Raw genomic sequence first — 26,441 nt, 5'->3', positions numbered from 1 at the left:
CGGCCCCTGAGCCCATGAGCTCACCTCCTGTTTTCCTTGGCGTCCGCGCGTACCTGGGGCCCGGCTGGAATTCTCGGGCAAACCGCAGGGCTCGGCCAGGCCGGCCACTGGCGCGCGACTCCGGCAGCTGGGCGCAGGCCACGGGCTGGGCCGGGCACGGCGCCGGGGATGGGACGGACAGGACCAGGATGGGGCGCACACACGTGGCCTTGTTCACGGAGGACGTGCGGGGAGGGAGCAGCGAAGGTGGGGTCGCAGTGGGGGGCTAGGGAGCGCCCGTGGGACCCCCACCCGGTCCCCCCACCCTGCCTCCGGTGCTCACCAACATCCCACCCATTTCCCCTGCTTCCCGGCCGGCCGAGTTACCAACCTTGACTGACACTGACTCTGCCCAAGATCCTTCCTCCTCCTCCTTCCCCTCTTCCTCTTCCAGGAAGCCCTCTGCGATTTGGACTGTTGCAGTTAGTTAACTTCCGAGGGGTTAGGGGAAAATGACTCCACATGTTTTGCGTTACTGGAAACCACTCGGACTCTTTCCTGGCTAGGTCCCCGCATACTGAACTTTCTTTGGGTGGAGGGAGTCCCTGGGGGGCCACCCGCTGTGTGACTCCGAGCCAACCACCAGGCCTTCCCTACCCAACCCCTCCATGGGAACCCCCAAGGTTCGCGGCTGAGAGACCCCAGAGCGACCTTCCTGTTAAATATTTCAGGGCTCACAGGCTTTCCAAGAGGGGAGCAGAATTGGGGAACCCCAGATTCCAGACTCAAGGGCCGGCCAACTTAAGCCTCTCTGGTGCCCATGGCCTCTGGCTGCACCCCAGAAGTAGCCATCACCCCCTTCCCACAGATGCTCAAGGGCTGGTGCCCTCCAGGTCCTTCCCGGCAGGGTGTGTGTGTGTGTGTGTGTGTGTGTGTGTGTGTGTGTGTGTGTGTGTGTGTGTGTTTGTGTGTGTGACACACAGGGGGCCCCCAGCTGCCAAGCCACCGCCCCTTGTGAATGCAGAGGGAAAGTATTTGGGGAGGAGGCGCAGGGACTTGCTGGAGTTCCCTCACCAACTGCTAGTGCCCAGGGACCTGATGTGCCCAGGGACCCACCTTAGAGAGCTGGCAGGGAGGTGGCATTGTCCAGGGTGCCTGCAGAGACTGGCCTAGCATCCGTGTAACCCCCAGGCCCTGAGGCCAAGCCGGGGACACCTCGAAGGGCCTCTGTATTTTGGGTGCGGTGGGTGTATGGTGGTGGTGCTCAGGGACCCTGTGTGATGCCAGGAACTGCCACGCTCCTTAGCTGAGACTCCATTAACCTGCCTTTGCAGGTTTTCCTTTCCCTTTATTTTTATTTATTTGTTCCTTGGATTTTGGGCCATGTCCAGCAGTGGGATGCTGGGGATGAAAATGTCTCTCTCTGTGCTGTCACTCCAGCCTCTTTATTTTATTCTCTTTTTTTTAGGGAGGGGTCACACCCGGCAGCGCTCAGGGATTATTCCTGGCACTATGCTCAGAAATCGCTCCTGGCAGGCTCAGGGGCCATATGGGATACCGGGATTCGAACCACCGTCTTTCTGCATGCAAGGCAAATGCTCTACCTCCATGCTATCTCTCCAGCCCCTATTTTATACTTTAATTAATTATTGGGGGAGGGGGTTAGGCTACATCCAACAATGCTCAGGACTGACTCCTGGCTCTGCGCTCAGGAATCACTCTCTGCACTGTTCCAGAGGGACCCTATGGGATGCCAGAGATAAAACCCAGGTGGGCTACATGCAGAGCCAATGCCCTTTGCGCTGTGCCATCAATCTGGCCCCTTAATCCACTTTCTTTTGTTTGTTTCTTTTTGGGCCACACCCGGTAATGCTCAGGGTTTACTCCTGGCTATGCTCAGAAATTGCTCCTGGCTAGGGGGACCATATGGGACGATGGGGATCAAACCGTGGTCCGTCCTGGATCTGCCACATGCAAGGTAAACGCCCTATCACTGTGCTATCACACTGGCCCATAACCCACCTTCTTGAAGGCTGCTCCAAGCAACAACCCAATTCCCATCGCCGGCTTCAGGAGGACCTGTCTAAGAAATCCCGACCCCCCTTCTAAAACCCCAGTACCCCAGGAATTCTGGAGGGGTTGCCTGGTTCTTGCCGACCATGCTGATGCCCCCCCCCAAATGCTTCTGGCTTCTTGATTTAATGGGGGGCAGTGTGGATGACACATGTCAATGGTGCTCGCAGCCATCCCTGCCTCTGTGCTCACTTGTGGTGGCCCAGGGACCCTGTGGTGATGGGGTTGAACCCCGGTCCATCACCTTGCATCCAAGCAAGGCTATTCCGGTTCCCCATTGGCCCCCCAGTCCTGTCTCTGAGGCCCCAGGTTATTCCTCCAGCAGTTTGTCAGGCAGGAAACGCAGACAGGAAGCCCCTGCCCCTACGCGGCCCCCTCACCCAGGTTCTGCAGCTGGGCCCCCCACTCCCAGCCCATTCACAGGGCGCCCCTTGTTCAGGCGGGAAATGGGGTGGGGTGTGTTTACCCACCGGTGGTGGGATGTGGGGCTCAGTCTGGCGGAGGGGCGGGTGGCCTGGCAGGGAGGGAGGCGCCCTCACCCCCAGCGGGTAGTCACAGCCTGTATACAGCTGGAGCCAAATAGTGGTTTAAACAAAATGATTCACCCGTCCCAGGAGAGGGAGAAAGGAAATAAGGGGTATGGGGCTCCTGGCAAAGGCTGCCTCTTTGCTGCAGTTGGGGGTACTAAAAGGTCCTGGAATTGGGTGGGCAGCGGCTTGGCAGAGCTATGGCCAACCCCAAAGCTGGGCATCACCCAAAGCTTTCAGAGCAGGACAGAGGCGAGTCCCTGGGACCTCTCTGCACCCTGACCTTGCCCCTGGCCCACCGCCTCAATTATATGGCTTCACCCCCTTCATAGTGCCCGCAACCCCCGCAGCACACTCTGATCTCTGACCACACCCCATGTTAAGGGCTGAGATGGGGCTCAGGGAGGCCTCAACCTTTCATAAGGAATCCCTGGACATATCCCTGGAGGCACAGAGGAGAGTCTCAGATGACCTGGGGTTTATCCACCACCTGCCTGAGCCTGGTGTCTGTTTCTGGGGAAGAAAGGAAAGGAAAGGACGGAAGAAAGAAAGGAAGGAAGGAAGGAAGGAAGGCAGGAAGGAAGGAAGGAAGGAAGGAAGGAAGGAAGGAAGGAAGGAAGAAAGGAGAGAGGATGGAAGAAAGGAGGAAGGAAGAAAGGAGGGAGGGAGGATGGAAGAAAGGAGGAAGAAAGGAAGGAGAGAGGGAGGATAGGAGGGAGAAAGGAAAGAAGGAGAGAGGGAGGATGGAAGGAAGGAAGGAAGATGGAAGGATGGAGGAAGGAAGAAAGGAGGAAGGAAGAAAAAAGGGAGGAAAGAAGGAAGGAAGGAGGGAGAGAGAATGGAAGAAAGGAGGAAGGAAGAAAGGAAGAAAGGAGGGAGGGAGGATAGAAGGAAGGAGGAAGAAAGGAAGGAAGGAGAGAGAGAGGATGGAAAGAAGAAGGAAGAAAAGGAGGGAGGGGGCCGGGCGGTGGCACAAGAGGTAAGGTGCCTGCCTTGCCTGCGCTAGCCTTGGACGGACCACGGTTCAATCCCCCGGTGTCCCATATGGTCCCCTAAGCCAGGAGCAACTTCTGAGAGCATAGCCAGGAGTAACCCCTGAGCGTCAATAGGTGTGGCCCAAAAAACCAAAAAAAAAAAAAAAAAAAAAAAAAGAAAAGGAGGGAGGATGGAAGAAAAGAGGGAGAACGGGAGGGAGGAAAGATGCACAAATGATGAGGTGGGTGGACAGAGCCAGAGATGGACAAGTGGGAAAGGGGGGTGCTGTGTGTATGGATGGTGGATGGATTAATGAATTATGGGTGGGTGGATGGGTGGGTGGGTTGATGAGTGAACCCCTTGGAAGTCCCACGGTCTGTTCCACTTAAGTCAACTGTGAGGTGACAGAGGACAGTGTGGGACACACAGTAGCCTCTTCTGTCCCCTTGGCCCATGGCTCCGGGGTCAGGCAGCTGCTGGAGGGAGGCCCCCACAGTGGCTGTCCCAGGACTCAGCCTGTAAGTGCAGCGGGTCCCCGTGAGGGCCAAGGAGGCACCGTGCCAGCGTGGGCAGACGCGCCAGGACACCGAGTCCTCAGCCGCCAGTGGAAAAAGAGTGAGGCAGCAGCAGCAGCAGCAGCAGCTCAACTGCCCATCCCCGGAGCCAACAGTAATACGGCATGTTGGGGGGGCTGTTCCCGGCCACGACGCCCCCGGGAGTCTGGTCAGCCGCCCCCACCCTACCCGCGCCAGGATTTGCAGCCCAGTCCGGTTCCACCAGACACACCCGCTCGGGAATGAGCTCCCCTGGCAGAGCACGGGGTGCCCGAACAGCCCGCCTTTGGGGAGAGGGGAAACTGAGGCCTGAGGGAGGCGAAGGCAAGAGCCTCAGGACCTCAGGGGGCAGGAGCCACGGCCACAGGTACTGAGTGTCAGCCCCTCAGCATCAATGAGGCTCCCTTATCCTTCTTATCCCTTATCCTTGCTTATCCTTCATGGGGCCCCGAGCTTCCAGGTGGGGTACAGGGCAGAGCACCCGCACAGCAGAGCCCCGGCCTTCTCTTCCCTCTGCCCTGAAGGATGGTTTGTGCAGGGGCCTTTCCCGTGGTGCTCTGAGTGGCGGTGCTGGCACGAAGAGATCCTGAGAACCCGGAGATGGGGCGTGGGACTGACCCCCCTGTCGCCCCAGGACCATCAAGTTAGCTATTCTCATCTGTAGGACAAATGAAGCATGGGTGTGAACTGATGCTACCGATTTTTTGGAAGGAAAGATGGCTGGGAGAGAAGTCACCGTCAGGCATGGCTGAGTCCAGAACCCTCAGTGAGGCGGTCAGGATCTGTGTTTCTCAGGGAAAAGTTCAGGGTTCTGCATAAGATCTGGGGAGTCGGGTCGTTGGCTCACTGAGCGCCCCCGTTTTTGTGGGTAAATTGAATTTGTCTAGTCACTGGCTGATAAACGTTTTGCCTGGAGCCTCTGGGAGTAGAACAGTCTGGAATGCGACCACACCTTATCATTTAATATATAAATTATTCATTTATTATAATAGTATTTGCTTATTCTTATTCGTATTATTAATATTCATTCATATTCATTTCGCCCTGACATTTGCAGGTGGAAGCTACAGATCACGTAATTCTGTTTCTTGTCTTTTGCTGTCCCTTCAGTTCCCCCAGTGACTGCGCCATTGGCACCTGCAGAGTTCTCCCCAATCTCATCACTATTGGCGGACGGGCTAGCACCTCTCTCGCTGATTGGCCAACCCAAGATCCCACGGCTCGTTCTCATTGGCCCAGCTCAGAAGCCCCACCCCTCCCAGAACCAATCATGTTGGACAGTAGTTGGAGGGCTTTGATTGGTAGACGGACATATCTCAAGGCAAAGCTGTCTCTCATTGGCCAGGCTGAGGAGTCCCGCCCCTCCTGGAACCAATCATGTTGGACAGTGGCTAAAGAGCTTTGATTGGTGGACGGACAAACCAAAATCTCAAGGCTGTCTCTCATTGGTCCAGCTCAGAAGCCCCTTCAGATCGATGGCTATCCATGGAGGGCTTTGATTGGCCAGCGCTGGCTGGAGCAGGCCTCTGCAGGGAGGGATGGGAGCCAGGCCCTTGGGACCAGGTCGCCCTACCTCGAGGCCCTGGTCTCCCCATCGAAACGCTGCCCCAGGGCCCGGGGGCAGGTTGGCAGCCCAGCCCCGGCTCAGGCTTCCTTGGAAGGCAGCCGCCTTCCCGCCCGGCCTGGCCTCCTGACCTCCCCCGGTACCAGGCAACACCGCAAGGAAACAGGCTCTGTTTGGCACAGCAGCGGCCTGGCTGGCTGTTGTTTCCGACTGTCTGGCGGAGCAGCCCCTGGGAGCGGGCCCCACACCCTCTGGCCCCAGCCCCGCTTCCAAGTGTCGAAATGGGGCAAGTCAGAAACACGCACGGAATAATCCAGACGCCCCAGCGCCTGCGAAGGAGGGAGCGACCGGTGCACAGACACCCAGAGATGCAGAGTCATCTGCGGGGACTCCAGCCGCCTCCTTTTTCTTTTGCAAATAAAAAATGTTCTGGAGCCGGAGAGATACAACAAGACCTAAAGCACTTGTTTTGCATGTGTCTGACTCTGGGTTGAATCTGGGTGTCACTACTGGTCCTCCAAGCTCTGCCAGGAGAGAGCTGTGCTCTGTCTGAACACTGCCAGGAATGATCCCTGAGCAGAGCCAGGAGTGAGCCTGAGCACCGCTGGGGGTGGCCCCACCCTCGTCCTCCCCAATGATGTTTCTGGCTGGGGACATCATTCTTGAGGCGCCATTCAGGACCCCGGCTGGGGGGTTCAACCCTCAGACCACTTGGTCCCCTGAGCACCCACTTGTAGCCCCCCAAAAGAAAAGTAAACAATAAATCATCAGGGGACTGGGAGACTACCCCAAGGGTTGGAGCACAGGCTCCAGTGTTCAGGTTACTCCCCGGAACCCTAAATTTCCCAGACAGACCACATGTCCCCACGTCTCGTTGGTGGAAGCGCAGTGGCGACTTAACCCCCTCAAAGGGACGTTTTCCCGGCTGGGCAAAGCGCTGCTCCAGCTGTTCTAGAACATTCCATCTTCCCAGAATGGAAAACTCTGTCCCTAGGGAGTCTCACCTTCCCCTTTCCTGCACAGTCACTTGGGCGGCTCCGGGGCAGTGCTCAGGGCATCAGGCCCACCCCCCTTGTTCAGGGCTGGGACTGGCTTGGGTCTGGCCACCATGTCTCTGGGCTTGAGGAGGGGACGTGACTGGAGCTTCATCCCCAGCATGAATGTGTATGTGTGTACGTGTACACAAGTGTCTGTGACTGTGTTTGTGTGTGCGTGGCGTGTGTGAGTACATGTGTGAATGAGTTGCGCTGGTGTGCGTGTTCATTAATGCACAGTAGACAATGGAGCACTGACGGGAAACACGCCAGCACCCCGGCCAGAAGATTTGAGGATGTGGATGTTTTGTGAGGCTCGTGCTCCAGGCATGACAGAACTGCACTTGGTCCTGCTCACGGGGGCTGAGAACCCAGGGGTTGAATCCTTGCTAGCCACCGGGTCATCTCCCTTTGTGGGTCCCTGGCACCCCTGGACTGGGCTGGGGAGGGACACACAGCTGGTCCTCACCAGTCACCCTCCAGAGCTCCCAGGGGATCCCCTCCTTTCCAGGCGGGAAACTGAGTCACGGGCCCTGGTGGCCATCCAGCTCTGGCCCAGGCCTCTGGAGTCGGGGAGGTGGGGGCCCCAGTATTTTCAGACAGGCACTGGGACTGCAGTGGAGTATGGGGCTTAGTGTTTGCTCCAACTATGGCCACTGCCAGTTTCTCTCCCCCCAGAGGGACCATGCAGGGACGGACTGGACAGACAGACACTCACACACACCCTTCACGCAGATTCACACACAGACACACCACGTGCACCCCCACCCCCACACACTCCCCCCCACAGACACATGCACACAGACACACCCTGAGCAGGGCCTCCCCAAAACCACAGTTCCGGGGCCGTGTCCAAGTCACAGCTGCACTTTGTAACTTGGTCCTGGTTTCCAGTCTGGGAGAACAGGACTGGACAGCAGGGCAGGGACACACGGCTGGGGGTGGGGGCGACAAGTGCTGGGCCTGTGGGATCCAGGGCCCTGACCCACCCTAGTCACACTCAGGGCAGAGGGAAACATATGTCAGAGAAGCACAGGCCAGGTTAGCCCAGGCCCTGCCACCTGAGCTGGGTTATGGGGGACCCCCCCAGCACCTTGGGTGTGGCCTGAGAACGGGGTGGGGGGGAGATAATTAAAATAACAGGAAATAATCCTCCTGGTTGGTTTTGCTACAAGCTCAGATTTACCAGGTCCCCCATACACTCCCCCACTTTCTCCATCTGCCACATAGTTTGGGGGCCTATTTTTTTCTTGTGCTGGACATAACAAAATCTGATACAGGCGATGCCCCAGACAGTAACCCAGGGTGACCCGAGGGTGGAGAAGGAAGCAGCTAGGCCCAGGGGAATCACCTAAGAACCAGCATGTGGGGCCAGAACGAAGCACAGAAGGGAGAGCGTTTGCCTAGCTGACCAGGGTTTGATCCCCGGCATCCGATAGGGTCCCCGAACCTGCTAGGGTCCCCGGAGCTAACCCTGAGCACTGCTGAGTGAGACCCAAGAACCAAAAATCAAAATGAGGGCCGAGATGGGCCGGCGTGGTGGTGCTAGAGATAAGGTGTCTGCCTTGTCAGCGCTAGCCTAGGACAGACCGCAGTTCTATCCCCCGGTATCCCATATGGTCCCCCAAGCCAGGAGCAATTTCAGGAGGCCCATAGCCAGGAGTAACCCCTGAGCATTACCCACGGGTGTGGTCCCAAAATAAAACAAAACAAAAAAATTGCCTTGCACAGGGCTGACCCAGGAAGGACCTCGGTTCGATCCCTGACCTCCCATATGGTCCCCCAAGCCAGGAACGATTTCTGAGTGTAGAGCCAGGAGTAACCTCTGAATGTCACTGGGTGTGACCCAAAAAACAATAAAAACAAACAAAAACAAAACAAAAAACCAAAATGATGGGGCTGGAGATATAGCATGGAGGTAAGGTGTTTGCCTTTCATGCAGAAGGTCATCAGTTCGAATCCCAGCATCCCATATGGTCCCCCGTGTGTGCCAGGAGCAATTTCTGAGCACGGAGCCAGGAATAACCCCCGAGCACTGCCGAGTGTGACTCAAAAACCACAAAAAAAAAAAAAAAAGAAAGAAAGAAAGAAAGAAAGAAAGAAAGAAAGAAAGAAAGAAAGAAAGAAAGAAAGAAAGAAAGAAATGAATCAGCCATGTAGATCATGTGTCAATAGGATGAAATTATGGATTCTCAAGTCCAGGGGAGCCCTGGAAGGCCCCAGAAACAGTCAGCCCGAGCTCATCATGGCCCCACATTGCTGAACTAGCTTGAGTTTCCCTGGGAAGTGGCTGCAATCCCTCAGCATCTCTTGGTGTGGCCCCCAGAAAGGGAAATTTCCAGAAGCAGCCTCAGGGGTCTCAGAGCAGGAGTGAGTTGGGGTTTGGTGTTTGAATTTAAGGGTGGGATTGGAGGGGCCAGGGAGCTGGTCAAGGTTCCCAGAAGTAAGAACAGAAAGGAACTTAGGCTCAGGGTTCTCAGACAGGCTCCATGCCATTGGGGTGGGCATTGGGGGGCTGGCCACAGTGGGGAGGTACTGCCCATGGCCTGGCCTTTCCCGAGTCTGGCCCAGCAGCTACCTCCCCTGACCCCTTCATTCCTGGAGTTCTGGAACTTTCCTGGCCATTGGGGAATGGGTGTGAGGGCAAGTGAGGTCATTCAGCGGCAGCTAAATCCTCCCTGGAGAGAGAGAGAGAGAGAGAGAGAGAGAGAGAGAGAGAGAGAGAGAGAGAGAGAGAGAGAGACAGACAGACAGACAGACAGACAGACAGAGACAGAGTCAGAGAGACAGAGACAGAGAGAGAAAAAGAGAGAGAGACCAGCTGAGTTCAATGTCCTCAACCCCTCAGACCCCTGAGCCCACCTGAGCACAGAGCCAGGACTGACCCTGACCCCCCACTGTGGTCCTAGACCCCCTGGAGTGTAGCTGGACATTATGTATGGGTGTGGGGTGTGGGACCTGGTGGTGAGGAAGGGGTTTCTCTCCTTGCCCTCCCTTCCCCTTGCTGCGGTGATGGGTGTGGAGAGCCAGGGCTATGGGCCTCTGCAGGGCGCCCCACCCGACACACCTGAAAACCCTGATGAACCCCAGGAGGCCCCCCGGTGCCCCCTCCCGGCCTTACACCCTCAATAGGGGCCTTGAGTCTTGCGGAAGCCCTGAGCTTTAAAACTAGTCCCCCACCCACCTCTGCGGGCCTCTGCAGCCCCCGAAAAAGCTACCGGTGGTCAGACACGAGCCTCCAGCTGGCGGTCCCGGACCCCCGCCCAGGCTGTGGCTACCTTCAAGCGCCTAGCCAGGCCTGCCTACCGCAGCCCACAGGCAGGGCTGCCTTTGAAGCAAGACAAGCACCCACTGTTCCCCCCAGACCCCCACAAATGAGTGCGGCCACAGCTGGCAACCAGGGCAATGGGGAATAAGATAAGGGGGACTCCTGGCTCTCCAGGGGTCTTGTAAACTCAGACCCTGGATTTGCGGGTCTGGAGGTCAATTCAGAATTGGGGTACAGACCAGAGCTATAGCACAGTGATAGGGCATTTGCCATGCACACGGCTGACCCGGGACGAACCCAGGTTTGATTCCTGGCATCCCATATGGTCCCCCGAGCCTGCCAGGAGCGATTTCTCTTTTTTTTCCTCCCTCTCTTTTTTTTTTGGTTTCTGGGTCACACATGGTGGTGCTCAGGGGTCACTCCTGGTTCTGTGCTCAGAAATCCCTCCTGGCAAGCACGGGGAACCATATGGAATGCTGGAATTCAAACCACCGTCCGTCCTGGATCGGCTGAGTGCAATGCAAATGCCCTACCGCTGTGCTATCTCCCTGGCCCCCAGGAGCGATTTCTGAGTGCAGAACAGGAGTGACCCCTGAGCGTCACAAGGTGTGGCCCAAAAACCGAAAAAAAAAACAGAATTGGGGTACAGGGGCCTGAACCATAGCACAGTTAGGAGGGTGTTTGCCTTGTACACAGTTGACCTGGGTTTGATTCCTGGCATCCCATAGGGTTCCCCTAGCCTGGACAGGAGGGATGTGTGAGCACAGAGCCAGGAGTCAGCCCTGAGCACCGTTGGGTGTGGCCCCAAAACAAAACAACAGTCTAGGGATGCAGATACAGGTGTTGGGTTAAATTCCTAAGAGAGAGGTTCCCAGGTAGGGCTGAGGATGGGGGTGACAGACAGCAGACACCCTTCCCTTCCTCACCAGCATAATAAAGAGCTTTTGTCATTGACAAAAAAAGCTGGACAGAGCTGGGGGGCATCTGGGCATGGGGAACCCTGGGCTCAACCATGGCACTGCATGTTACCCCCACAGCACGGCCAGAGCGACCCTAAACCGCCCCACCCCATGATGTGCCTGTCCTCAAAGGCTTACTGTTCCTCCCGGGCTGCACCAGCGAGGAATTTCCTCTCAGAGGTGATGGAATGTTCTGGAACCTGGCAGGGGCAGTAGTTGGTCGCGTGGTGGACGCGGTCACTGCCTGTGAATGGGGCAGTTGAGAACAAGGAACTGTGAATGTCACCTCCAACAGGGGGATGCAGAGAACAGGACAGCAGGGTGGGGTGGCTGGGTGCTGGCATTGTAGCATCTGACCTGGGTTCAACTATTGGTGCCTATAGGGTCCACTGAACCCTGCCAGGAGTGATGCCTGAGCACAGAGTCCGGAGTTAGCCCTGTGCACCGCTGGGTGTGGCCCCAAAACAAAATCAAAATTATAAAGCTGCTGTGTGTGTATGGGGGGAGAGTGGGCAGAGAGATAGCAGTCTGTGCAGGCCGTGTCTTGGGGGGCAGCCATCTTTGTCCAGACCAAGGCCACCTGGAGGGCCTCTCCATCTCTCCCTTAAGCCCCCTTTCCAAGGAAGGGGTCGGCCCTGGGGTCTGGGCTCTGGGTGCCTCGTGCAGATCTTCGGGGCAGGGGTAGAATTGGGGGGGGGGTGATCACCAAGCAACTGCTCCAGGGCAGCTGTAATCGTGGCTTGGGAGATTGTTTCGGAGTGTGTTTTGGGAAGCATTTCAGCAGACTGAGTGGGAGGTGGGGTCATGACAGGTCTGCGGGATTTCCCCTCCCCTGGATCCCATGTACTCTCCCTGAAGTCATGCCCATCTTCTGGGTCCTTTGCTTCTTTGCTCAATGGTGTTGGGAAGTTGCCCCCCGGGAGGGCTCAGAGGACCCTCCATGGCCTGTTGGGGAGGGGGTTACCCCACTGTCCCTCCAGCACCTGGCCCTGCTCTGGCAATCTTAAAACAAGGCAAGGGGCTGGAGCAATAGTACAGCAGGGAGGGCATTTGCCTTGTACCTGACTGATCTGGATTTGAACCCCAGCATCCCATAGGGTCCTCAGAGCCTACCAGGAGTGATTTCTGAGCATAGAGCCAGGAGTAACCCCTAAGCACAGCTGTGTATGGCCAACCCACCAAGGAAAAAAAATGGGGGAAATATTAAGTAAAGGACCCGAACAAAAGTACAGTGGGAGGGCATTTGCCTTGCACTTGGCCAACCTAGGTTCGATCCTGGGCATTCCACAAGGTCCCCTGAGCACCTCCAAGAGTGATTCCTGAGTGCAGAGTTGGGAATGAGCCCTGAGCACCGCCGAGTGTGGCTCCAAAACCAAAGCGAACAAGACAATTACAGGTTTCACCTGTGACCAGGGCCGGTTGCATCGGCAACCAGAGGGACAGGGGTTCATGAACTCTAGTACCAGGCAATGCCTCCCGCCCTCACCACTCCCTTGACCTGAAACCCAAAGTCCACAGCATGTCCTGGTCCAGCACGAGTGAGGCCGGGAAGGCCCAGGCAGGAGCCGGCTAAAGCGAGAAGGCAGGGACTGACCAATCGACCTGCACACAGACAGAGCCTGGCTTGGGCACGCTGGGACTTGGTTTTCATGGGTGTTGTGGGAGGTCAGTGCTCCTCTCCAGTGCTCTGCTCTAGTGCTCCACACCAGTGATCCTAGTCTGCAAGATGAGAGAGGGAGAGATCAGCTCTGTAGTTGATAGAGATTCCTTCCCAAAACTTGGGGTGCCAGGAACTGGCAGCTGGCCTTGAGGGACCCAGCAGAGGTGGCCTGTGGGTGCTAAATGCCCTGAGCTCAGAGCGCCCCCTGCCTTCGGAGCCTGGAAAGGCTCATCTTCCCCAGATGCTAGAGAGGCCATGCTTGGATTGGGGTACCAGCAATGGAGCACGTGGGGGTCAGGACCGAGGGACCCCCAGGCTTGGAACCTGTTGTGTATGTAAATATTTTGGGGGATTGCTGTGTTGCTCACCCTGGGCTGATTGGTGATTGTGCCCTACCCTAGGGTGTGACCTGGCATTCTGCCCCCACCCTAGGGTAGTACCTGATTCTGCTTCCACCATTGGTTGGTATCTGATCCCACCATTGGGTGGTACCTGATTCTGGTGGATAAAAACAAGAGTCTGTGGAAGGCCAGGGCTTTTTGGCTGGAACTGAAGCTGAGTCTTTGGACTTCAGTCTTGTCCACCGAATAAAGCGAATATTTCCACGAGCCTGACTGTCTGTGAGCTGTTTACCCGCCGTTTCACCTCAGAACCGTCGGCTAGACAGGGTGGCAGATGCGTGCTCCGAGCTGGAAGAGAAAGGCCTCATCCTCCATCCCACCATCAGTCAACCTCTTCAGGGGCTGACTTGCTACAGGAACCCAGTCTCTGAGCTTCCTCTGGGTCTTTGACAGCTCCCTAAACCACAGAGGAGCAGAGGGCATGAGGGCTCCGTGCCCAGGTCAGCTCACACTGTTCAGTGCCCAGTGAGGCCCATGGCTGGAAGGCCCAGCAGGCAGCAACGCCCCTTAGTGCTTTGGGGGAGCCAATTTGAGAGGTTTGTCTTTGTGGGAGAATGGATGTGCAGACCAACCCTGCTGCCAGAAAACCTCCCCAGATGAAGTTAATAGTGGCACAAGAGTTTCTGGGCCGGGGCTAGCATGGTGGCACTAGAGGGAAGGTGTCTGCCTTGCAAGTGCTAGCCAAGGAAGGACCGTGGTTCGATCCCCCGGCGTCCCATATGGTCCCCCCCAAGCCAGGGGCAATTTCTGAGTGCTTAGCCAGGAGTAACCCCTGAGCATCAAACGGATGTGGCCTGAAAAAACAAAAAAAAAACAAAAACAAACAAACAAAAAAAGTTTTTGGGCCACACTTGGCAGTGCTCAGAGCTGACTCCTGGCTCTGTGCTCAACCCAGGGCAGGCCCATGCAAGGCAAATGCTCTACTTGCTGAAGAACCACTCTGGGCCAAGCAGTAGCTCATTTTTGTTCCTGTTTTTTTCTGGGCCACCCCCAGAATGGCCAGTTTTTACTCTGAGAACATACATGATGTGGTTATTGACCCTGGATTTGTCGTGTACAAAGCAAGAATCCCCCCCCCATCGGTATTGTTACTCCAATCCTGAAATAGCTCATGCTTGTACATTTTTGCTTGGGGGGCCATATTTGGCAGTGCTTAGGGGGACCGTATGGGGTGGCGGGGATCAACCCCAGATGGCCCTGTGCAGTAGCCCTGCAGTAGCTCATTTATTCCAGTTCTGATTGTTCTGGCTCTTCTCCCTCAACCAGCCACCTGAGCTGGGGTAGAGCCCAGAAATCGCAGGAGGCCATGCACGGGGCCTCTGGGCTGCGTGCTTGGCATCTCTGTGTGGTGCTTGGCATCTCTGTGTGGTGCTTGGCATCTCTGTGTGGCATGGTGCGTACTCAGACCCCAGCACTGAGCCCCCCGGAGGCTCCTGGGACACCCTTACTTCAGCAGGCACTTTACTGCAGAGCTGGGCTGAACTGCTTAGGAAGGCCCTGGGGCTGCGTCTGGGGTTTCAAGATCCTGTCCAAACCAGAGACTACCCTGGCTCCAGTCGGTTGGGCCTCCTGAGTGTGCTAGGCGCCCATTTGACACATGGAACGTAGGGGTCCTCTGGGGAGACTCAGGACCCTCAAAGAGCCATGCAGTGTGGCATGTGGATTGATGCAGGGGGTACAAGGTGATAGAGGGGAGGGATGATACAGAAAGCACAGGAGGGGGGGCTGGAGTGGTGGCACAATCTGTTAGGCGTCTGTCTTGTGTGTGCTAGCCTAGGAGAAACCGTGGTTCGATCCCCCGGCGTCCCATTTGGTCCCCCAAGCCAGGAGCGACTTCTGAGTGCAGAGCCAGGAGGAACCCCTGAGCGTCACTGGGTGTGGCCCCAAAAAAAAGCAAAAATAAAGAAAGAAAAGGAAGGGCCCAGAGAGATAGCACAGCGGCGTTTGCCTTGCAAGCAGCCGATCCAGGACCAGAGGTGGTTGGTTCGAATCCCGGTGTCCCATAGGGTCCCTTGTGCCTGCCAGGAGCTATTTCTGAGCAGATAGCCAGGAGTCACCCCTGAGCAATGCCGAGTGTGACCCAAAAACCAAAAAGAAAAAGAAGAAAAGGAAAAGATGGGCAGGAGAGATAGCATGGAGGTAAGGCGTCTGCCTTGCATGCAGGAGGACAATGGTTCGAATCCGGCCTTCCATAGGGTCCCCGAGCCTGCCAGGAGCGATTTCTGGCAAACCAAAAAAGAACAGAAGAAAGCACAGATGGATACAGGGAGCTCGATGGGGTCCCTGGGATATAGGAGAGTACATGGATGCAGGGGACTCCCACAGGGGGAGTCGGGGATGCCCGGGGATGCCGGAGGATGCCGGAGGCTGCTGACGGCTGGGGACCAGGCGCGTTCCCTTCCCTTCCCTTCCCTTCCCATCCCATCCCATCCCATCCCATCCCAGGGCCGCCCGCGCCCGGCCGCCCACGAGCAGCGGTTGGGCGGGCCCGGGCCTTCGCCTCTTCTCCGCTCGCGCAGCCGCTGTGCGCCGCGGCGGCGGTTGGCGGTTGGCGGTTGGCGGCCCCGCCCCTCGCGCCTGCGCGCTGCGAGTCCGCGCGTCCCTCCGGCCGGCCGGGGGCGGGACCGGCGGCGGGGAGCGCGCGCGCCTGCGCGGCGGCGGCGGCGGCGGCGGCGACGGCGACGGCGTCTTACGCGCACGCGCACGCCGACGTCGACGCCGACCACGACGGCGGCGGCGGCGGCGGCGGCGGCGGCGAGAGCAGAGCGAGAGCGGCGGCGATCGCGGCGGCGGCGGCGGCGGCGAGAGCGACAGCGGCTCGGGCGGCGGTCGCGGCGGCTCCCGCGCTCGCAGCGGGGCCTAGACGTCGGCGGGCGGGGCGGGGCGGGCTGCGGCCCGGGCGCGCGGCGGCATGAGCGTGGAGGCGTACGGGCCCAGCTCGCAGACGCTCACCTTCCTGGACACGGAGGAGGCCGAGCTGCTGGGCGCCGACACGCAGGGCTCCGAGTTCGAGTTCACCGACTTCACGCTCCCCAGCCAGACGCAGACGCCGCCCGGGGGCCCCGGCGCGGGCGGAGCGGGCGCCGCGGGCGCGGCCGGGCAGCTCGACGCGCAGGTGAGCCGGGCCGCTTCCCCGCACCCCGATCGCGGCTCCGGCGCCTGGAGATCGCGCCCCGGGTCCGGGTCCGGGCCCGGCCCAGGCCTCGGTCTCGGTCTCGGCCGCTTCCGGGCGAGCCGCCCTCCCGCCGCCACTTCCGCCGCCCGCCGGCGCGCCCAGGTGCGCCCCGGCCGGACCCGCCCCGCGGCCCTCCCCGGCCCGCCCGCCGGCCTCGGGCGCTCGCGGGCCCCCTGCCCTGGTCCCGGGCTGTGGGGTCTGTCTGGCCGTGCCGAGTCGTGCTGTTGTGTTTGGGTTTCTGTTGTCCTCGCCGCGTTGCCTGTTGCTGAAACCCGGCGCATTATGTAAGCCCAGGCCCGGCCCGGCCCGGCCTGGCCCGCCTGGGCTTTGGAGCTGGAGGTGGGCGCCCCCACCCTGGCCACACCTGGCTGTGAGGGGGCCCGGCAGGAGGGAACACGGCTGCTTGCATCCTCAGGCCTGCCCCTCTCTGCCCTTCTTTCCAGCCTCCTCTCTCTCTCTCTCTCTCTCTCTCTCTCTCTCTCTCTCTCTCTCTCTCTCTCTCTCTCTCTCTCTCTCCCCCCCCCAGTGTGAGGACCCAGCCCCCCCTTCCTCCCCAAGGGTGCGGGGACTGGTGGGGGAGCTAGTTTGACTCATGCCCGTGGGCAAACCACCCACCTGGGCCGGCTCTTAGCCTCCTCGACAAGCACTTTACTCATCTGACCCTGCCATGCGAGGTTCTTTTTTTTTTTTTTTTTTTTTTGGAGGGGGGGCCTTGTTGGGGGCTGCTGGCTGCCCACCAGCTGGGGCGTCTGGGCCTAGCTGGGTAGTTGGTGTCCTAGGCTTGTTTGCTGCTGCTGGGGTGGAACCCGGGACTCTCTTGCAAGTCCTGTGCTTTGCCTTGGAGCCCACCCCCCTTCCCAGAGGCTGGAAGAGCCGCACCTGTAAATATGTAAACACACTTTAGGTGTCTGGACTGTGAGTCGGAGGCTGGGCCCAGCGGGCATGGATGGGCAAGAAGTGTGGTTCACCCTAGCCAGGGAGCTGGGCCAGGGGCATAGGCAGGGAGGCCTGACTGGGGCCTGTGGCCTGTGGCAGGTGCTTTCTCTGGGTACCCCACAGCCCCCCTTCTCTACCTGACTTTGTCCTAGGGGCTGTTCCCTGCTCCGTTCTCTGCTGATCCCTGAACCAAGGGATGTAGCTGCAATGTTGGATGCCCAGGGCCTCATGTGGGGACAGCTTGTTGCCCCCAGACCCAAAGGCTCCCCAGATTGGTTTCTGAGGTTGGGGCTACACAAACTGGACACTGGGGCTGCCTTGGGTTTTTGTGGGAGAGACCACTTTCATGTGGCAAGAGTCCTGAGGACTTCCCAGAGATGCTCTGCTGACTGGGACTCCCTCCCGGCCTCTTTTTTATTTTTTTTTAAGTGTTCTTTCCCCCCCCCCCTTTATTTTATTTTTTTGTGGTTTTTGGGTCATACCCGGCAGTGCTCAGGGGTTATTCCTGGCTCCAGGCTCAGAAATTGCTCCTGGTAGGCACGGGGGACCATATGGGATGCTGGGATTCGAACCGATGACCTCCATGCTATCTCTCCGGCCCCCCCCCCCCTTATTTTAAGCACCCTGGTTACATACATGATTGTAGTTGAGTTTCAGTCATAAAAACCCTCCTGGCCTGTTTTGGGAGGGCACCTGGTGGCGATGGGAAGCTGGGGCCAATTTTTGGAGTGTTGGGGCCCAGTCAGGGCTGGGTGGGCTATATGAGGTACCAAGGCAGCTCCATCTTCCGTATGTGCTCTTGGCCCTCCTCATTTTTTCAGGCTTGGGTGGGGGTTTGCTGGGTCAGTTTCAGAGCCGTTTGTGCCTCTTCTGAGTTCTTTTTTTTTCGGGGATTTTTTTTTTTTTTTGGTTTTTGGGCCACACCCGTTTGACGCTCAGGGGTTACTCCTGGCTATGTGCTCAGAAATCGCCCCTGGCTTGGGGGGACCATATGGGACGCCGGGGGATCGAACCGCGGTCCGTTCCTTGGTAGCGCTTACAAGGCAGACACCTTATCTCCAGCGCCACCTTCCCGGCCCCCTCTTCTGAGTTCTGAGGTCTGGTTGCAGTGCTGAAACTTTGGGGTTACTGTCATCTAGCACCCCTCTTTCCCAGATGCCTGGCCCAGATGGGAGTTTGTGGACAGAACCAGGACCCACTAAACTTATCTGATGAAAAAGTGACCTGCCCCACAGATACTTTTTTTTTTTTTTTGACTTTGGGGTCACACTCGGCAGCGTTCAGGGGTTACTCCTGGCTCTGTGCTCAGAAATCACTCCTGGCAGGCTCAGGGGAACCATATGGGATGCTGGTGATCAAACCTGGGTCCATCCTGGGTTGGTCACATGCAAGGCAAAAGCCCTACCACTGTGCTATTGCTCCAGCCCCCCAAAGTTGCCTCGATAGGGGTTATTTGTTGGGCCACACCTGGTCAGACTCGGCCGACTCCTGGTTCCACTAGCAATTGATGGCGTCCAGGTGGGCTGTGAGTGAGGCCAGCGCCTCCCGCTGTCCTGTTGGCCCAGGACAGAAGGCTCCCTTCTTATTTGGTTTGGTTTTGGGGCCAGGGAATATTTCTGACTCTGCTCAGGGATTACTCCTGGGGCTGCTCTGGGAACCCTGAGGAATTCCTGGGATCGAATCTGGGGTAGCCATTTTCAAGGCTTCCCCACAGTCTTACTGCTCTGGTCCTTTTATTTTGTGGGGGAGGCATACCCAGAGGTGCTCAGGAGTTACTCCTAGCTGGCTCAGGGACCCTGTGGGATGCTGGGGATCTAACTCGGTTTGGCCGCGGGCAAGGCCAGTGCCCTCCCCACTGTGCTCTCCGGCCCTCATCTACTTCTTGAAGTAAACAAAAGGGCCTCAGTTGTTCTGGCTGCTTCCTCCCCGGATCATTGTGGGGCCTGGGTGCTTTGTGAGCAGGACTGTGGGGGGCGCTGCCTAGTGGCAGGTTCTCAGGGGTTCTTGGGGTATCACATTGAGAATGGGGTAGGACCGACTGCCTGAGAATCCTCCCATAGAGATGGGCCCGGGTGCCACTTCGGGGACCCTGACCCCCACTCTGCGGGCTCCCCTTTGCACCTGACAGACCCAGCCCAGTGGGGGGTGACCCCTGGCTTATCCGTGTGGGGCCTGTGGCCTGTGGTGTTGGGGCGCTGGTTATGCGTGTGTGGAAGTGTCTGAATTGGTTGAGTGTTGTGTGAGCACGTGGGACTTGAGTGTGCTGTGTGCTTTGGGTGAGCTGTGACAGTGCAGGTGGGTGTTGGGGTGCGGCCCACTCCTTCTCACTAACTCCCTGGCCTACCTGAGTGTCCCGGCAGGACAGGGAACTGGGGCCAGTGTGGGTCCATTCCCGCCCCAGAACCCAGAGGGGCTCCCTGGCTGAGAGTGGTATCCCTGGCCTGTCGAGGTGTCCTGGGGCCCCAAGGCAGTGAGGGTGAGGAGAAAGGTGAGTGGGGGGATCCCTGCCTCTGCTGCAGCCCCGCCTGTGCCCCTCTGCATGCAGGTCGGAGGCCCTGAGGGCATCCTGCAGAATGGGGCGGTGGACGAGAACGTGGCCAAGACCAGCCAGCTGCTGGCCGAGCTCAACTTCGAGGAGGACGAAGAGGACGCCTACTATACCAAGGACCTGCCTTTGCATGCCTGCAGGTGGGTGGGTGCCCGGCGCCCTCTGCTGGCCACAGCTGCGCCAGGCTACTGATCCCAGACCGCCCATGGGGGGGCCCCCACCTCCTGCCCTCCCCCCAGTTCCTCCCATCCGTGCCTGATTGGATTTGGTCGCACGATAGTTTGGGCCTGTGTGTGTTTAATGAAAAACTGAAAAATATTATAAGTGGAAAGAATTTTACATGCTGCTAAATTAGAACCAGAGCGCGTGCCCCCCCACCGTCCCCCAGACCGCACCCCCTGCACCTCCCTGACGGCCGCTCTGGGCTCCCACAGCTACTGCGGCATCCATGACCCAGCGTGCGTGGTTTACTGCAACACCAGCAAGAAGTGGTTCTGCAACGGCCGTGGAAACACATCCGGCAGGTGGGGACACGGGAACATGGGTTTGTGGATCACAGGGCGGGCACGGGGGCACTTCAGCTGGTGGGGCCTTCCGAATACCCCTCACCATCCCTCCAGTCTGTCCCCCTCACCCCCCACTAACACAAACCAGATGGGACCAGGCTCGGGCCGCCTGTGTTTACCCCATCCATTCTGTGGTTCTTTCCATGGGGGGGCAGGGGGCTCCCTTGGGGGTTTTATTGATGTTTTCCTGCGAGTCCTGGCACTGCCATTTGCCCTGATGACGGGCGCTGCATGGGGGAGTACGGTCCTGGCAGCTGCCTGGCCTGGACCCCTCCCAGTTCCATGGCTTCTCAGGCAGCCGGGCCCTCATCTCATCCGCCTTCACCTGCGGGCGGGGGCCGAGTTGGGGGGCTGTGTCTGTGGCCTTGGGCCATCCTGGGGCTCCTCCCAGGGCCGAGGTTGACTCGTGCCCGCTGCCGCCACAGCCACATCGTGAACCACCTGGTGCGGGCCAAGTGCAAGGAGGTGACGCTGCACAAGGACGGGCCTTTGGGTGAGACGGTGCTCGAGTGCTACAACTGTGGTTGTCGCAACGTCTTCCTGCTGGGCTTCATCCCCGCCAAGGCCGACTCGGTGGTGGTGCTGCTGTGCCGTCAGCCCTGCGCCAGCCAGAGCAGCCTCAAGGACATCAACTGGGACAGCTCGCAATGGCAGCCGCTCATCCAGGACCGCTGCTTCCTGTCATGGCTCGTCAAGATCCCATCGGAGCAGGAGCAGCTGCGCGCACGCCAGATCACGGCGCAGCAGATCAACAAGCTGGAGGAGCTGTGGAAGGTGCGGGGGGGCGGGGGGGGGGGAGATGTGGGACAGCGTGAGAGGTGGGAGCCGTGGGGTTGCTGCGGGGCCTGGGCCTGACTCCTGGTCTCTCACTTGCAGGAGAACCCTTGCGCCACCCTAGAGGACTTGGAGAAGCCGGGCGTGGACGAGGAGCCACAGCACGTGCTCCTGCGCTACGAGGACGCCTACCAGTACCAGAACATCTTCGGGCCCCTCGTCAAGCTCGAGGCCGACTACGACAAGAAGCTCAAGGAGTCCCAGGTGATGCCTGCCCGGCCACTTCCCCGCCTCTCTCATCCGCAGGCTGCAGCCTCGCTCCCGCCCGCCCGCCTGCCCGCCTGCCCGCTTCCTCCGCAGGCCCCGCAGAACCACGACCCTGCCCTCCCGGCCCCATGTCCGCCCCCCCCCCCACCTCCCAACCGACTGACAAGCTCTTGTTTTCCATGTGGCCAGACTCAAGATAACATCACAGTCAGGTGGGACCTGGGCCTTAACAAGAAGAGAATCGCCTACTTCACTTTGCCCAAGACTGACTCTGGTAATGAGGATTTAGTCATAATTTGGTTACGAGGTGATTTTCAGTTTTGACCTACTTGTGAACCATAGTAGCCACCGCCCTAGTCTCCCCGCGCGTCGCGCCTTGGTGGGCCGGGCCGGGGGCTCCCCACCCGCCGCCCACGCCCCGCCTCCCCGTGTCCCCGCAGACATGCGGCTCATGCAGGGTGACGAGATCTGCCTGCGCTACAAGGGTGACCTGGCGCCCCTGTGGAAGGGCATCGGCCATGTCATCAAGGTCCCGGACAGTATCCTTGGGGCAGAAGGGGTGGGGGGCCATGTGTGCAAGGGAGCCTGGCTGGTGTCCCGGGGGGGGGGGGGAGGGGTGTGTGGTGCGAGCGCGTGTGCGTGCTGGGGAGCCGGGTGGGCAGGCCGGGTGGGCGCTGCCGCTGACAGACCAGGCCAGGACTTGACTCGGGCCGCAGACTATGGTGACGAGATTGCCATCGAGCTGCGAAGCAGCGTGGGTGCGCCCGTGGAGGTGACGCACAACTTCCAGGTGGACTTCGTGTGGAAGTCCACGTCCTTCGACCGCATGCAGAGTGCGCTCAAGACCTTCGCCGTGGACGAGACGTCCGTGTCGGGCTACATCTACCACAAGTTGCTGGGCCATGAGGTGGAGGACGTGATCGTTAAGTGCCAGCTGCCCAAGCGCTTCACGGCCCAGGGGCTGCCCGACCTTAACCACTCGCAGGTCTACGCGGTGAAGACGGTGCTGCAGCGGCCGCTGAGCCTCATCCAGGGCCCGCCCGGCACGGGCAAGACCGTCACCTCGGCCACCATCGTGTACCACCTGGCCCGGCAGGGCAACGGGTAGGGCTGGGTGCGGGATGCGGGCACCTAGCTTGGTGGACAGGTCCGGCCACCCCACTGATGCCCCGACCGTACCCACCCCTGGCAGGCCTGTGCTCGTGTGCGCGCCCAGCAACATCGCGGTGGACCAGCTGACGGAGAAGATCCACCAGACGGGGCTGAAGGTGGTGCGGCTTTGCGCCAAGAGCCGCGAGGCCATTGACTCGCCCGTGTCCTTCCTGGCGCTGCACAACCAGATCCGCAACATGGACAGGTGGGCGCTGGCTGGACCAGGGGTGATGGGGCTGCTGCAGGGTGGGACAAGGCAGGGCGATGTTAGCTCAAGCCAGTTCCCTATGTATTCCCTCCCCAGTATGCCGGAGCTGCAGAAGCTGCAGCAGCTCAAGGATGAGACAGGCGAGCTGTCGTCAGCTGACGAGAAGCGGTACAGGGCCCTGAAGCGCACAGCTGAACGTGAGCTGCTCATGGTGAGACCACGCGGGACAGGGTTGGGACGGGAACCAGTTCAGTTTGGGTTGGTGGCCTGTGACCCTGCTCGCTCTCCCTCCTCTCTCCTTCTGCAGAATGCAGACGTCATCTGCTGCACATGCGTGGGTGCAGGCGACCCCCGGCTGGCCAAGATGCAGTTCCGCTCCATCCTCATCGATGAGAGCACGCAGGCCACCGAGCCCGAGTGTATGGTGCCTGTGGTCCTGGGCGCCAAGCAGGTGGGCTGGGGCGACTCAAGCCGGCACCCGGGGGAAGTGTGTGTGTGCGGGAGGTGTGTGTGTGCGTGTGGGTGGTGGTGTTTGGACCCCAGCCCTTTTGACCTGTCCCACATCCGTCCCCCTCCCAGCTCATCCTGGTGGGCGACCACTGCCAGCTGGGCCCAGTGGTGATGTGCAAGAAGGCGGCCAAGGCGGGGCTGTCGCAGTCCCTGTTCGAACGCCTGGTGGTGCTGGGCATTCGGCCCATCCGGCTGCAGGTGCAGTACCGCATGCACCCGGCCCTCAGCGCCTTCCCCTCCAACATCTTCTACGAGGGCTCCCTGCAGAACGGCGTCACGGCCGGTGAGATCTGGGCCCCGGGACAGACACCAGGGGGGTGGGGCTGGGGACAAGCGGCAAGGCTCCGGTTCCGCACTGCACCTACCCTGATGCCCACCCTACCCCCCTGCCCTCTGCACACAGCTGACCGCGTCAAGAAGGGCTTCGACTTCCAGTGGCCACAGCCCGACAAGCCCATGTTCTTCTATGTGACCCAGGGCCAGGAGGAGATCGCCAGCTCAGGCACCTCCTACCTCAACCGGTGAGGCCTGGGGTGGCGCCCTCCACCCCCACCCCAAACTCCCCAGGGAACCGGTAGCCACGGGGCTGAGCTGAGTGCCTGTGTGGTGTGTGTGGCTGCAGGACAGAGGCGGCCAACGTGGAGAAGATCACCACAAAGCTGCTCAAGGCGGGCGCCAAGCCGGACCAGATTGGCATCATCACGCCCTACGAGGGCCAGCGCTCCTACCTGGTGCAGTACATGCAGTTCAGCGGCTCCCTGCACACCAAGCTCTACCAGGTGCCAACTTGCGGGCACGGCTCTCGGGCACGCAGCGGGGTCCCTCTCCCATGGACTTGTGGTTCTCACCGCCCACCCCCATACCCACTCACAGGAGGTGGAGATTGCCAGCGTGGACGCATTCCAGGGCCGGGAGAAGGATTTCATCATCCTGTCGTGTGTCCGCGCCAACGAGCACCAGGGCATCGGCTTCCTCAATGACCCGCGGCGCCTCAACGTGGCACTGACCCGTGCTCGGTAGGGCCGCTCTCCTTCCAGCCAGCCCCCACCCCGGCCCAGCCCTGCCTGGCCCCACTGACACGGCCGCGCCTCCCCCTCCGCCTGCATCAGGTATGGGGTGATCATCGTGGGCAACCCCAAGGCCCTGTCAAAGCAGCCGCTGTGGAACCACCTGCTGAACTACTACAAGGAGCAGAAGGTGCTGGTCGAGGGGCCCCTCAACAACCTGCGCGAGAGCCTCATGCAGTTCAGCAAACCTCGCAAGCTGGTCAACACCATCAACCCGGGTGCCCGCTTCATGACCACAGCCATGTACGATGCCCGCGAGGCCATCATCCCGGGCTCCGTGTATGATCGCAGCAGCCAGGGTGAGGCCCGGGCAGGGCAGAGGGTGCACCCAGGGACTTGGGGAGTGCCTGTGGGCGCCCACAGTGACCCCCTTCCCGGTCCCCAGGCCGGCCTTCCAACATGTACTTCCAGACGCACGACCAGATTGGCATGATCAGCGCTGGCCCCAGTCACGTGGCAGCCATGAACATCCCGATCCCCTTCAACCTGGTCATGCCACCCCTGCCACCACCCGGCTACTTTGGCCAGGCCAACGGGCCCGCTGCAGGTGGGTGCACCCGCCCAGCCTCTGTCCTGTCCCGCCCTGCCCCGCCCCACTTCGTCCCCTCACAGGGTACCCCACCCACCCCTGTCTTGCAGGCCGGGGAGCCCCCAAAGGCAAGACGGGCCGCGGGGGCCGCCAGAAACACCGCTTTGGCCTCCCGGGGCCCAGCCCCGCCACGCTGCCCAGCAGCCAGGCCAGCCAGGATGCAGCATCGCAGGCCTTCTCGCAGGGCGCGCTGACGCAGGCCTACATGGCCATGAGCCAGCCGTCGCAGATGAGCCAGCCCGGCCTGTCGCAGCCCGAACTGTCCCAGGACAGCTACCTCGGTGACGAGTTCAAGTCCCAGATCGACGTGGCGCTGTCGCAGGACTCCACGTACCAGGGCGAGCGGGCCTACCAGCATGGGGGCGTCACGGGGCTGTCCCAGTACTAGCAGGTGCGTGTGGGACCTCTGGCATCTGGACCTGGGCTCCCCCATCCCAACCCCACTGACGTACCCCTCCCACCCTACAGGTGGCAGCGGAAAAGCTAAGCTATGTGGCTTAGTCCAGCAGCATCTTATTCTGGGTAATAAAAAATAAAACTCAATGGATACCTGTTTTCCACTGCTAAAACCGAAGCCCCGCTGGGAGCCGTAGGAGGGAGGAGCCCGAGAGGAGAGAGGAGGAGGAGGAGGAGGAAAAAGAGGAAGAGGAGGAGGACAGAGGAGACACAGCACCTCGGCCACGTGGCCAAGAGTCGGCGGGAGTGAGGCCGCGCAGAGCAGCCACCAGCGCTCAGGAGACCCTGTGGCAGCGCCCCGGTCCTGCCGGGCAGAGGGAGGCCGTGGGCCGAGCAGCCTTTCCCGTTTGTTTCTGTTTCTCCACCGGAGGGCTCCGCTTTGGCAGGGAACATCGCCTCTGGAGCGGACCCTGCAGGCTGGCTGGCGGCGGGCCCCCTGAGGCCATGCTGGGCAGACCCGGCCCCCCACGCTGCCTGTGTTCTAAGAGGGTTTCATTTAAAGAAAATACGGTGTTTCGGGGTTATTTTTCTGTTTTTTTTTTTTTTAAACATTCTTTCAAAGGAGTACTGAAAACTCTGCCTTCTTGAGTTTGTCTCAAATCTTAGCAGTGGACCTGGGAGATTGCGAGAAGCTTCCAGAAACGAAGTGCAAACTGGCGCCTGAGGAAGGCGTCCAGGGGGCCACCGATGGCCTCCTTGCTGGACTTAGCGGCCGGGGCGGTCCTTCCCTCACCGACCTTTGGAGGAATCAGCTGCCGGAGGGTCTGAGCACGCAGCCCCGGAGCCACCGCCCGCACCAGCTCCCCGGCCACAGCGCTGGAACCGGCTTGTGAGCAGACGCCACGGCCGGCCTTGGCCCTGCTACCACGGCCAGCAGAGCTCACGCACCTCCCCGGCCACCCCGGGTGGGGGCTCCCCCGCAGCGCCCCTACCCCCAGCTGCACACGTGGAAGGAACACACTGCGGGTGGGTTGAACCCCGCACCCCGGTCCATTCCTCAGAATGCTTTGCCTGGCCTGCGTGGTCCTGCCTGCCCCGTGCCCACCGAGGGCGTCTGTCCACGCGACGGATCTTCTGATTCTGGTCACTTTTGTTTTTAAGCTCCTTTGTCACCAATAAAATCTTAATAAACAGCTCTGGCCTGGGCACTGGGCTGCTTGCGTGGCACTGGGGGGGGGGGCTGGTGGATGGGTGGGAGG

At 59.7% G+C, this 26,441-nt stretch overlaps 1 protein-coding gene across 4 annotated transcripts; it reads left to right on the top strand.

Annotated features, from left to right (window-relative positions):
- The first annotated feature begins 15,867 nt into the window (after nt 1-15,867).
- UPF1 (UPF1 RNA helicase and ATPase) lies at nt 15,868-26,375 on the top strand. Of its 4 annotated transcripts, none has more exons than XM_049788473.1 (19): nt 15,868-16,109; nt 19,651-19,793; nt 20,088-20,177; nt 20,645-20,993; nt 21,096-21,257; nt 21,450-21,534; nt 21,701-21,799; nt 21,977-22,364; nt 22,453-22,617; nt 22,717-22,831; nt 22,928-23,071; nt 23,200-23,413; nt 23,534-23,651; nt 23,753-23,909; nt 24,004-24,146; nt 24,240-24,496; nt 24,583-24,744; nt 24,837-25,177; nt 25,255-26,375. In XM_049788473.1, the coding sequence occupies exons 1-18, from the start codon at nt 15,906-15,908 to the stop codon at nt 25,172-25,174; spliced, it is 3,333 nt and encodes a 1,110-aa protein (XP_049644430.1). In that variant the 5' UTR covers nt 15,868-15,905; the 3' UTR covers nt 25,175-25,177; nt 25,255-26,375. The 4 variants fall into 4 exon arrangements, with proteins under 4 accessions (XP_049644430.1, XP_049644429.1, XP_049644428.1 ...); XM_049788472.1 differs by having other exon boundaries at nt 21,953-22,364; XM_049788471.1 differs by having other exon boundaries at nt 21,450-21,567.
- The last annotated feature ends 66 nt before the right edge of the window (nt 26,376-26,441 follow it).

Source organism: Suncus etruscus, chromosome 15 (assembly GCF_024139225.1).
Source record: "Suncus etruscus isolate mSunEtr1 chromosome 15, mSunEtr1.pri.cur, whole genome shotgun sequence".
NCBI classification, from domain to species: Eukaryota; Metazoa; Chordata; class Mammalia; order Eulipotyphla; family Soricidae; genus Suncus; species Suncus etruscus.
The sequence above is the reverse complement of the archived record's forward strand: the minus strand, read 5'-3'. Positions and strand labels throughout refer to the sequence as shown.

Excerpts from the sequence above, each read along its gene's own strand:
- UPF1 (XM_049788470.1), top strand. The coding sequence starts at position 15,906 with ATGAGCGTGGAGGCGTACGGGCCCAGCTCGCAGACGCTCACCTTCCTG. Across the intron at positions 21,568-21,700 it reads AGTCATAATTTGGTTACGAG|ACATGCGGCTCATGCAGGGT; the intron begins GTGATTTTCAGT and ends GTGTCCCCGCAG. Across the intron at positions 23,910-24,003 it reads TGCACACCAAGCTCTACCAG|GAGGTGGAGATTGCCAGCGT; the intron begins GTGCCAACTTGC and ends ACCCACTCACAG.